Raw genomic sequence first — 12,544 nt, 5'->3', positions numbered from 1 at the left:
AATATTTTCACCAATGTTTAATGCAGTGTGTTGAGTTTCTCTGTTAGTCTCAGAAAATGCAACTTGTTCACAATAGAAACAAAGATTTATCTTGAATTTTTTGTTTCTTATAGCCTTTTTTCATTGAAATTAATAACCACTTTTTATGCAACAAGCAGTTATTTCTTCTGATATCACTAAACCTTTCTTCATGTAATATTTCAAATTTATTATTTTTTTTTCTGTTTTACTAACCTAAATTTTCATTGAACCACTCTGAGAATCTAATTTAGAGTTGTAATGGAAGATAAACAGTTGTAAATAATGTTATTGAACAGAGCACAAGTCCAGCTATGATTTAAATTATGAATTTTACAGTACAGAGAAAGAAAAGTTTTGGAATAAGATCTTGTGTTGCACAGAGTGTAGAGTCACTGTTTGTTGTGTGTACTTACGGATGAGATTACAGATTATATTCCCTGGAAATCAGTGTGAATTCAGACATGGTTGGCAATTCGTAATCCAGGTATTGCAAGGAGTTCAAATGTGTACCCCCTTGGTGTGGATTCCTGTACTTGGTGAGGGGACTCCCAGGGAAGGTTCTGTTCTTTCACTTTACCTCTTCTGGGATCTAAACATCCCCCCACATGTTTGTCATTCATGGTGACCCATGAAAGGGAAAAAAAGGAATCCTGGTAATTGAGGTGTCCAACCCTAACACACCACTTTGGTCCTGAATTCCTGTAGATGGGCAGGCTTGGGGTGGCCCTCCCTTGGGTCAATTGACTGGTCCACTTGGGCTAGGGTCAACCAAGTACCAGTGTTGTATGTTCTCAACAATATTAACAAAGAGTACCAATGCTGGTAAAAAACAAAACAAAAAACCTTTTGGGTGTGCCATTCAACATTTTGAAGTTCTGGCTATTGCAATTAAAATAACTGATACTTGTGCAAATTCCAAAAGGGTAACAATATAATTTGAGTTGTGGTTGAGGTGTTGTGGATATTGTATCTGATGCTGGTGTTTGTGTATAGCACTCACAAAACCCTGGCATTACTGCAGTGTCCTTGTTTGGCATTGTAGTGCAACCCTTGTATGGCACCATGGTGAGTGGGGTCAGTGGGCACCAAACTATTCTCATTTTGTTATGGATCCTTCAAATAAAAACTTAGATAGTGAAAAAACAGTCCATATGTAAACAACCATGACTTGAATATTCTGAGCAGCAATTTTCAACATTTGTGACACTTGTATCTCGTTTTCTTGCACCACATTTTCTTTCAGACAAACCTTTAGGGCAAGTGTCTCCCTTTTTCATTCAGAAGGGACTAGAGGGACTTACTGGCTCTCCAAAGTCAGTAAAGTTTTGCTGTGGTCACATTGATGGAAACATCCACACCTAAACATAGTGAACTCCTCTTGCATTTAGAGGTGATTGGGAATATACCTGTTGAGGTTGTGCTTCATGCTACTTTAAATCCATCATGAGAAGTTGTTGTTGAGAGGGATTTGAAAAACATCCATGAGTTATAGATTCTTGCTGGTTTTTCCATTCAAGTAGTTTTTGCAGTGAGGCATATCTTCACTTACAGAGATGGAATTATGATGCTTACCAGTGTCCTCATTTTGACATTTACATCAACATGTTTACTTGCCACCATCAAGGTAGATTTATCTTAATTGCAAGGTTCAGCCATTCATTCCAAACCCTTTCAGATGTTTCCAATTTTAGCAGTTTGGTCACTCAAAAACATTGTATAGTGGTTTCTTGATGTGTGTTCCTTGCAGTGGCAAAAACTACAATGCCTGTGAGTGTGAAATGGACCCTCATTGTATCAATTGTAATGGCTCTCACCTGTCCTACTTTCATTCTTGCCTTGAATGGGTGGAAGAAAAAGAGGTGCAGCATTTGAAAATGATTCAAAACATTACTTACCTTGAGGCTGAAAAGTTGCTCTTCACTACTTCATCTCAGACGTATGCTGCCACACTTTGTTCCACTACTACAGTGGGAGTGCAGACAGATCTCTCTGTGGCTCCTAAAGAATTGTCCTCAAACCAAACAAAAAGTCTTTTGACCTCCATGGTTAAAAAAGTTGATGAATCAACTTCAACACACATCTCTGTCCCTAACATACATTCCATCAAACTCCAAGATCCACTTTCTTTGTTTCCAAGTATGGGCATTTCGTCAGGTACATCTTCTCCCACCTGAAAATGCAAAACTATCATTCGTTCATGTCCTCAGTCGCTGGAATCCTCTTCCAACAGTAAAGACCTGCCATATTGACCCAGGGTAGGATCCATGGAGGTGTCTACAGACCTCTCATAAATAAAGACAAAGAAAAAAGACATGGTCATAAACAGAAGGGCTCTCCACCCAGTTCGGCTACACAAATAAAAATGGCCACCTTGACACTATGGAACTGTCAAAGTTTATGTTCTAATCTGAATGACATGAAAGCACTGATTGCTTCCTACCATCCTATATTCTTTCTTTCCAGAAAACATTTTTGAAACCTGCCACTACAGTCACCTTTTGGCAGTTTTCTTTGTACAGAAATGACAGGCTGTGTGATGGATAAGTGCATGGAGGGGTGGCACTGTTAGTTGATCAGAATGTGCCCACCCTGTCTTTGCCACTTGACACACCCTTAGAGGCCATAGCTTTCTATGTTTCCTTGGGTTGTACCATCACTGTTTGTTCTCTCTACTTGTCACCTGGAGAGACATATGATCAATCAGACCTTGATGCTCTCATTGAACAGTAACCATCTCCCTTTTTAATCCTGGGGTACTTTAATGGACATCATCCCCTCTGGTGAAGTGCTGATATTGATGGGGAGGGGTCACTCTGTAGAGCATATGCTTTCTGATCAATATCTTTCTCTTTTCAATAGCAGTTCTTATTTTCATGCACCTAGTATGTCCTTTACTGCTATTGATCTCTCAATTTGCTCCCTTTCACTGTTCTCCCACTTTTGGAGGATTGACAATAATCCACGAGGCAGTGATAATTTTTCTATAATTTTGAGAGAGACTGGCAGTGATTGATGCCACCTGACCCATGTGTACCACTAGAAGTTGGATCAAGCAAATTTACCCTGTTTCACTGCTCTCGCAAAACTTGATCCTGCCATTGTCTGTAAGCCATCAATAGTTGACTGTATGACAACAGTAACTCACTGTATTATATAGGCAGTTGCTCAATGTATTCCTAAAATCTCTACATGTGGTGGAGTTCTGCCTGCCACATGGCATGGAAGGATCAAAAACAGGCCTGGGATACTTTTTGTAAGTATCCCACACTCTTGCACTTCATTGCTTTCCAGGAGGCCTATACACATGCTCGGTGGGTAAGACATCAAAACCAGAATAACCCTTGGATTAAGTTCACAGTCAGTATATCTTCTATCACCAGTTCCAAAATCATATGGGAAAAGATTTGAAAGGTCAGTGGGCAGTATAATTCTGTTCAGAAAGTAGCTGATACCCAGGGCATTGTCAATACTCTAGATAAAAGCTTTAGCCGGGTATCTAGCACTTTTGCTTCCTCCTCCACCTTCTTAGCCATCAAGATTCAAGCAGAGAGATCACCTCTTTTCTTTTGAGCTAATTGTCTCCATGACTATAATCGTCCCTTTACGCTGGTGGAACTTGAAATGGCACTTCATCAGTCTGGCAGTTCATTGGTTGGACCTGATGATGTACACTATGAAATATTGCACCACCTATTTCCTGCTTCTCTTGCTATTCTTCTGATTGTTTTTAATTGGATCTGGCAGGAAAATGTTTTTCCTGATTCCTGGTACCATGCTATTGTCCTACTTTTCTTTAAGCTTGGGAAGGATCCCAAGATTCCTTCAAACTACCGTTCAGTTGCTTTGACAAGTTGTATCTGTAAGACCTCAGAAAGGATGGTTAATGCTTGTCTTGTTTGGTTCCTCGAATCAAACCTCTTACCCACCCAGTGACAGCACTTCATCATGGACCACCTGCTTTGACTTGAAATGTCAATCAGAGAAGCCTTTCTCAAATGACATCTTGTATCAATATTCTTTGACATTGAGAAGGCTTATGATACAACATAGAGGTATGGTATTTTGTGAGACCTCCATATGTATGGGTTATGTTGTCATTTGCCCATTTTTATTAAAATAATTTTATGACAGGTGGTTCCAAATTTGTGTGGGTTCGACACTTTCCCGTTCTTTTTTACAGTGTTTTGAGTATCACACTTTTCAGTATAAAGATTAATGCCATCGCACTGCAATCACACAGTCACTATATCGACTGTCACATCTCATGTCAGTTGAGGATGAGGTATATTGAGCAGCAGCTACAGACTGCCCTTAATCATTTACTGAAGTGGACAACAGCAAAGTGCTTTAACTGCTCTCTCTCTAAAACTGTTTGCATGCACTTTTGTTGCCAATGTGGTGGTCACCATGATCCTGAACTTGGTATCAGTCAAATTATGCTGACTGTGGTCCTTGACAAAGTTCTTGGGGCTTATCTTTGACTGTAAACTGACCTTTTATACCACACACCAATCAGCTACTGGTTAAATGTACAAGAGCACTGAACGTCCTCCATGTTCTCTCTTCCATCACTTGGGGAGCGGACGGATGTTCTATGATAAAAATATATCGTGCTCTTGTTAAATCAAAACTAGACTATGTGTCACTGGTCTCTGGCTTTCTGCCAAGACCTCGACTTTAAAGATGCTGGACCCCATTCATCAAAGACTTTGGTTCTCCACTGGGGCTTTCTGCACTTCCCCATTTCAGATCTTATACACAGTCTCATGAACCTTCTTTGCACTTCCATCATTTGCAACAGTCTTTACTATATGTTTGGGAACTTTGTTCTTTACCAAATCATCCCACCGTGGGTTGTATTTTCCATCTACAGTGGGCCATATTTTTGCAGAACAGATGATCTGCCATTGCTCCTTTTGGCCTTCATATCCAGGCACAGTTGGATGAATTGGGTCTGTCGTTGGATAACATTTGCTGTATCTGCTGATCAGCCCATCCCACCATGGCTTCTTACAGTCCCCAAATGTGACCTATCTTTAAGTCATCTAAGAAAAGCAGACACTCCGATTGGAAATACTGTCTGCTATTTGCTGAATTTATTTCAAACCATCCTTCCATTCTTTTTTATACAGGTGGTTCAAAATCAGGTGATTGTGTGGGCTCTGCCATAGTTTGTTGTGGTTGTGTGGTTGCATGCAGAATCCCCTCTACAGCATCTCTGTTCACTGCTGAACTGTACACCATTTCTTTTGCCCTGAGTCACGTAGAAGCTAAGCATTACTCAAAGTACACTATTTATATTGACTGACTTGTTCTCTACTGGCACTGGAATTGCTTCATGTTAGTTCACACCCTGTTCTCACCAATATTCAAAACCGACTGGCCCATTTCTCTTTAATATCTACTTCTATCCAGTTTTTCTGGACACTGGGCCATGTTGGTGTTTGTGGGAACAAGCCTGCTAAATCTATCGACTATGGCACTATCACTGCTGTGCCCTTTCCATACATGGATTATTGTCCTGTATTGAAGACTTGGCTCCATGTCAGTTGGCAGATGACTTGAAGTGAGCAATATGGAAACAAGCTTTTCCACATAAAACCCTCCATTGGAATTTGGCTGCCTTGTAAGGATTGGAGAGAGAAAGTTGTACTAAGGAGACTACACATTGGTTACAGTTTTTTAACTCATTGCTTTCTTTTGTCAGGGACTGACAGAGATGTGTTGTTTGTGTTACACTTAGGTCAAAATAAGCCACATTTTACTGTCTTGCCATTGTTATGACTCTCAATGATGGCACAATTGAAAACACAGTCTGGCCAAGAGTTTATCTGTAATGTTAGACATTGTTATTGATGATGGTGACACTGTCGACCTTAGAGTTTTTTAAAGGCTATTAATCTTTTTAATGCTATTTAAGTTTTTAATTTATTCATTACACCTTTTTTAATGTAATTTCCTTTCAAGAATCAAAGCACATCTAGTTCGATTTAAAATTAGAAAGTGGCTGTAACGTCAAATAACTCAAAACCAGAACTGGAAAGGCCAACTTCACATGATTAACGCTGCTGTTGGAACTACCTGTTAGTCATCCTGTTGAGTTATAATTAAAATTTTGCTACAAATCTTTTAAAACTTTTGTTACTTTTTGAAAATGGCTATAATGTTAAATAACTCAACCGGGACTAGAAAGGCCAACTTCAGATGAGTAACAGTTTTTTAACTTACCTATTAGCCTTCCTGGTGAGTTATGTTAACTATAATTATGCTACAGGAAGTCCTTTGTAACTTGTATTAGTGTAGTGTTTCTCTTACTGCTATAGACTAGATGTAAAAGTTGGATTTAATGCATTTAAATTTATTTGTTTTTAATTCAAAAATTAAACTTTGTTTTACTTTAATTTCCTTTTATGAATTTCTTTAATTTTAACTTTTTACTGGATGTTTGGTGCAGATAGACTGGTTTCTTTACACCATAAAACACCAAACCATCCAATCAAATGTTTATTCAGAAGTAAAATACAGAGTGCACTGGAAACCTGAGAATTACTCAGTTACTCCACATACACGTTTCTCCAACTTGCACACTGGGTTTTAACATGAACTCCAACAGTGTTTTATATTTACTCTCTGATAAAATAATACTATGATGTATTATTTGACAGTAGCCCACTATTTTATGCTATGTCAGATGGTGGATAAATTTTGTTAGCCCTTATGGTAGTGGCTTTAATGTTTTGTCTCCATGTAAAATACTTCATGTACCACCATCAAATACATTAGTTCATTTTTATACCATGTTCATTTTCCTGGACATCTGATGTTACAACTGTATGTATGACACAGTTTTGTAACAAAAATCTTGTACTGCCTTATAAATTTCCTTAGGTGGAGGAGCAATTGAGATGGAGCTGTCTAAGTACCTAAGAGATTATTCAAGAACAATTCCTGGCAAAGAACAACTACTGATTGGGGCCATGGCCAAAGCTCTTGAAATCATTCCGCGACAACTGTGTGACAATGCAGGTTTTGATGCCACAAATATTCTTAATAAACTACGACAGAAACATGCATCTGGTAAGTTAAGTTATATTAGTGTAGAGAATTTATATTTGTGAAGAATTAAATTTTTATTTCATTTTATTCATATAACCAATGAGGGAATCTTTTTAATTTGACAGGTTAAGTGAATGACGTATGGGAGATTCACTGATGTGTTTTTGAAATTAGGAAGTTAACCAGAAATTCTGAATTAAATGTGTTTAATAAAAATATTTACAACTGATTAATAAAGCTATAAGATGGCAGACAACATTTTCCAGCCAACTATAACTAAATATTGGCTGTGGGTTATGGAATGAATTTATTTTTGTATGTGTAATAATCTTTAGTTAATTGTTTGTAAATGTTTGGAGTTAAAAATGCACATCATGACACTTTACAGGTTTACTTTCAAAATGGAAGTGGTCGCCTTTGTTATCAGTGTATATCAGTAAACTACAACAAAATGGAGTTAATTATTCAACTTTTAATTTCTTAAGAAGGAAATATTTAAATCTCAATCTTTTTACCTATATCACATCATGCTCTTTACTATAAAATACCCAATTTAGATTTTCTTTTCACCCCTATCTGATCTGCAGAGTTTGGCACAAATTATTAGTTTATAGTAGGGATACTGCTGAGCCATGTTTATTCTAAATTTATAGTCTCAAATCTTCTTTCTCTACTGAAATGTACATGAGTCTAAATACATGTCTTGCCCTTTTATTACAGTGTCTTTCAAAAATATCCGTAATTGTTTCAAACATTTGATATTGAACTATTTACACCAGTTACAGTATATAGAAAAATAGTTTAATTATCTTTAAAATTAGTTCATCCTGACAATGATATATTTTGAATAATTTGTCCCCAAATCCATTGTTTATCACCTTATCCAGCTGTTGCAGTTATTTTAACCCATGTATAGCATAGATAGAACACCAGTTCAATTTTTGTAGTTTTAGGATATTTTTATATTTGTGTTAAAATGGCTGAAAAAAAATAACTAAGGGACATTCTTAGCTTTTGGTTGGTTATTCATGTGTAATATATTGAAATAAATGTTTCTTTCAGTACATAAGCCTTATCTCAGCATATTCTTATTTTATATTATAGATTGTCAATTTTGGTAATTTGTTTTCCTAATTCATACAAAACAGTGCTGCATTAAATATACCACATGACTCACAAGTGTGATATTTAGGTGATCTTTTAATATTTACTTTGAAGAAATTATCTCATATATTATAAAGATTAAATTATAATCTACAATATCGTACCAACTTTTTTTGACATAAATTCATATAGTTCAATAAAATTTTGAACACATGTCAACCAACATTATAACATGGTTTTTGATATATGACTTGTTGCAAAAGGATCAATCTGTTAAAAGGCTACCATGTTCTTTTGAACAAAGATTTCAAGGAGGTAGGTTGAGTCTGGTCTGTTGGAAATTTTATGTTTTTAAGGCTTGCATACAGCATGGTTACTATGCTTGATAATTTGTGGAATTTTGTGGTATTGATATAATAATTTATGAGTTTTGGGTTATTGGTCTATGCATGCAAAACTTAATGTTTTGGTTCATATCCTCCACTTGCAAAATTTAAAAAGACTTAGCAACAAAGTACAAAAAACATGTAATCTTTACTAAGTCTACCCAAGTTTCTGAAGGTATGCATACTGCATCAAAAGTTATACTACAAGTGCTTAACGTGTGCAAATATGTATACAAACTTGTATATATTATACCAACCCTATTATGAAAGGATTAATATATTTTGTTCTAAATCACATGTTTGAAATAAGTTAATAAATATTACTGTTTACTACCAATGACCCTACCAGATAGTAGGTAATAACTTTCAGGTTTACTTTTTGCCTGTTGTTGTGAGCCGCAGATAAATTTGTGATATCATTCACACATACTAAGGCAATGTTTGAAATGTATCTTATGAGAGCATAAACTTTTATCAATAAAAATAAAAGTTTATTAATCTTAACTGAATTTGTGAGGTACCTTCATTGCTGAAGCTTGTTACATAGGAAACTGCAGTATCAGACAGTAATGTGTACTTGCTATCAGATTGAACACAGTAAGAAGAAATAGTTACAAGAGTTAGCTTAAATATCATTCTTACATAGCACAATGACAGCTGAGGGTAGTCTTGAAGCAAGACAGTAGAATAAGGATTGAACAATGCATAATTTAAATTTAATGAACATATTTTCATTGAAGTATTTAAGATTCTTTTTTAGAAGAACTTGATCTTTACTGCTTGGTATGGCACAAAAAAAAAACAGTAACTTGTCATGGTGTTTAATGGAAACTGCTAGATTTTGTCAGTTTAGTATGGTTTAAAATTCTTAAGCCTTTCCCCCCCCTTTGAGTTTAAAGTTATGGATATTCATTCATGGTAATGTAAGAAACTGAAATATTAATTAATTTCTCTTCTTATTTTTCACCAATTTTTTGCAGATATAGTGACTTTTGTTCTGATACCATTTTTATTTTATTTTTTTACTTTGTTGAAAATAACAAACCTGGATCATGATTATTTTTTTTAATGCAGGTGAACTGTGGTATGGAGTCGATGTCAATAATGAAGACATATCAAACAATTTTGATGCATGTGTTTGGGAACCTGCAGTTGTGAAAATTAATGCTCTTGTTGCAGCAACTGAAGCAGCCTGTCTTATCCTTTCTGTTGATGAAACAGTAAAGAATCAAAAGTCAGAAACTGATCCAGGCAAAGGAAGACCATTTTAAAGAAAACTTTTTAATCTTCTTGCATTTCTGTTGTATTTCTTTACTGATATCAAACTTGTTCACATTAATTCGTTGTATTCCTAACAACAGTCAGTAAATTGTTACATCAAGAAGATCAAGGAATGTGTTAGTATTGTATAAATTGTGAAGTTCAAAGCTTTCACAGTTTACCTCCAGTCATTTTGCATCATAATTGTGTGCTTGGATTATTTAGTATGCATTAAATATGAGTCAAGTTGTGTGAAGTATTAAGTTAATGCTTAAAATATTGAGCATTTATATGTACTTATCATCACAAACATACCCTTTGTTTTGAGAAACTAATTTAAAAGGAAGTGGAGCTATTGACTTAGGTAATGCTTGGATCCATTTAGAATGTCATTGATTGAAGTTTCATATAATATTCCACTGTAGCTTTAACATTTTATGGACTTTATTTCTGACTACTATATTTGTGGAAAAAAAAATGTAACCTCAGTTAATAAATCTGCTTTTTTAACTTGCATGATCATGTTTTGAAAAAACTGCTTAATATTAAAAAACAAATTCCATATTTTTATTCAACTAAAATTTGTTTTTGCATGTATTGGTTTGGAAACTGATCCTATTTCTATTTAAATGTAACTTTTTATTAGTACTTGCATGTCATTTCACATTATAATACTACTTCAAAAAATTAGATTCAGTAAGTGAGTTGAGTCAGTTAATTTGTGTAGCAATGTCCTTATTTTTCTTTTATGAATGGTTAGGAAATATTAGTTTCCAGGTGTGGATGAAAATTAAAAGGCTTGGGCATTTGTTACCGAGACAATTCGTATTTGAGAAGAATTTAGAATCATTACAAGAATCTAGAAGAGAATAAACTTGCTTCTTCTAAGAGAAGTTTCTTAGTGTAGTAAAAATAGTATATGAATTTATGGGTGCGCATGCCACATTGTTTGCAATTTTGTGAATTTCAACTCACTTTGGGGATGTATTAATTTTTATCATTATAATGTATTAAATTCACCATTCGTTGTATTTATTTACAAAATGTTTATAAAAGTTAAGAGGCTGTACTTTAATTATCAAAGACAAAAAAAATAATGTAATAATACAACCCAGAAATTCAGATTGTCTTAATTTCTTTTTGAGTTAAGTTAAATACCTGAAGTCATATTACTAAACTTAAGTCCATTTTCTCAAATTGGAATGGGTAGTTCTGTACTATATCTTCCAAATCGTGTAGTTGGTTCTCATAATTCTATTTTTAAATGCAGAGTGCTCCAATTGGCGTTTTTAGTTAATACCACAAAGATGAGGATTTTTAATACACATTGTCCTAATGAAAACGATTGCCAGTTTCGTTCAAATTTAATTAGCATACAAGTATTTTTTGTATTATTTACAAGGACTTTTTAATGCATAAATAGCCTAATTGGCAAATCAGAATCGACCTGAAAATATGCTAGAAACATGCTGGGTATCTCGTATGTCAAATAATTGCGCAGGGTGGAATAATACAGACTTCAAATTTAGTGATTATACAGGTAGAAATTATAATATGAAATTGGATATGGTATTTTACGTTGAATTTAACAAAATATTGTGTAGATCCAAGTAAACATTGTGCAGGGTAAAAAAAAAATAACTCACGATTATTTGAAAGATGAAAGTATATTTGTGTGTAGTTCGTGATCATGTAAAATAAAATACATCTGCATGGTTATGCGAAGTGTGGGTAGTACATAAATCTAAAAGATGTTCACGTAGAATATTTGGTAGTCTAATTTTGTAACGATATTCTTAGAATAACTAATGTAGTCTGGTTCACCCGTTCTTCAGAATGATATTCTAGAAGTGATGTTAATAAATATTAGTATTATAATTCTGATTTGTAAGTAATTCGAAAAAATAACTATTTTAGCCTAATATACTTCACGCTATAACACTTCAAGCAATTACTTAGTAAAAGTAACGTCGCGAATACTGTTTGTTGTATCCTAGCCACCTTGATGAACCCTGATGTTGGGTAAACAGCATTATCAATACCAGATTGCGTAGATATAATGCATTTGATATATTTTAAAATACTCGTGCTTTATAAGGAAACATGACGTACTTAGAACGGTTTAAAAACATTGTGTGGTTACTAGCGTAAAAGAAACCTTATAAGCTGAGCGCTTTTGGAAAGTGGCCTTTTTTGTTAAGGTTATTTTTGTGATCCTAACATTTTTAGTTCTGATGAATCCTGTTTACAACTGCCTCCCATTTAGACGAGAATAATAGGAAACACTTGTGTAACTTCGAGTGAACATCAAAAATCTGTCGTGATACCGTTAAGTGGGGATGTTTAGTCATCTGAACAGCGCAATGAGGAAAGCAGTTATATCGATTTAGAAATAACTATAAGGCTACAAGTAAAGTATTTCTTGTCGGATTATTAATTTTTTTATGATTGGTAAGCTTATATACCATTAAAGTTGTTGTTACTTTATTTCTGCGGTTTTTAGTACGCTGACCAAAAGTCAAGTATAATTATAGATAAAGTGAGTTTATATGTTTCTTTCCAGATGGCGTTAGAAAAGTAGCGCTGGCGCCAACAGTTTTTTTTTTTTTGTAAATAATGTTGATTAAAATTTATTGTTATAAGCAAAAATAAAAATATTTAATATTTTTTATAAAGTTATAACTTTCGAATTTTAGATATATTCTATATTATCCTTA

The 12,544-nt window shown here is 34.6% G+C and overlaps 1 protein-coding gene across 2 annotated transcripts in view; it reads left to right on the top strand.

Moving 5' to 3' along the window:
* The window catches only part of CCT7 (chaperonin containing TCP1 subunit 7), a 38,898-nt gene extending 28,950 nt beyond the window's left edge, over positions 1 to 9,948 (top strand). For both annotated transcript variants that reach the window (XM_076506441.1, XM_076506434.1), the window contains exons 11-12: positions 6,910 to 7,098; positions 9,642 to 9,948. In XM_076506441.1, the coding sequence (XP_076362556.1) occupies positions 6,910 to 7,098; positions 9,642 to 9,838 (386 nt within the window). In that variant the 3' untranslated portion in view covers positions 9,839 to 9,948. The remainder of the gene's footprint in view (positions 1 to 6,909; positions 7,099 to 9,641) is intronic.
* The last annotated feature ends 2,596 nt before the right edge of the window (positions 9,949 to 12,544 follow it).

The sequence above is a fragment of the Tachypleus tridentatus genome, chromosome 1 (genome assembly GCF_004210375.1).
Source record: "Tachypleus tridentatus isolate NWPU-2018 chromosome 1, ASM421037v1, whole genome shotgun sequence".
In the NCBI taxonomy this organism is placed as follows: Eukaryota; Metazoa; Arthropoda; class Merostomata; order Xiphosura; family Limulidae; genus Tachypleus; species Tachypleus tridentatus.
Note: the sequence above shows the minus strand (reverse complement) of the source record. Positions and strands in the feature narration are given on the sequence as shown.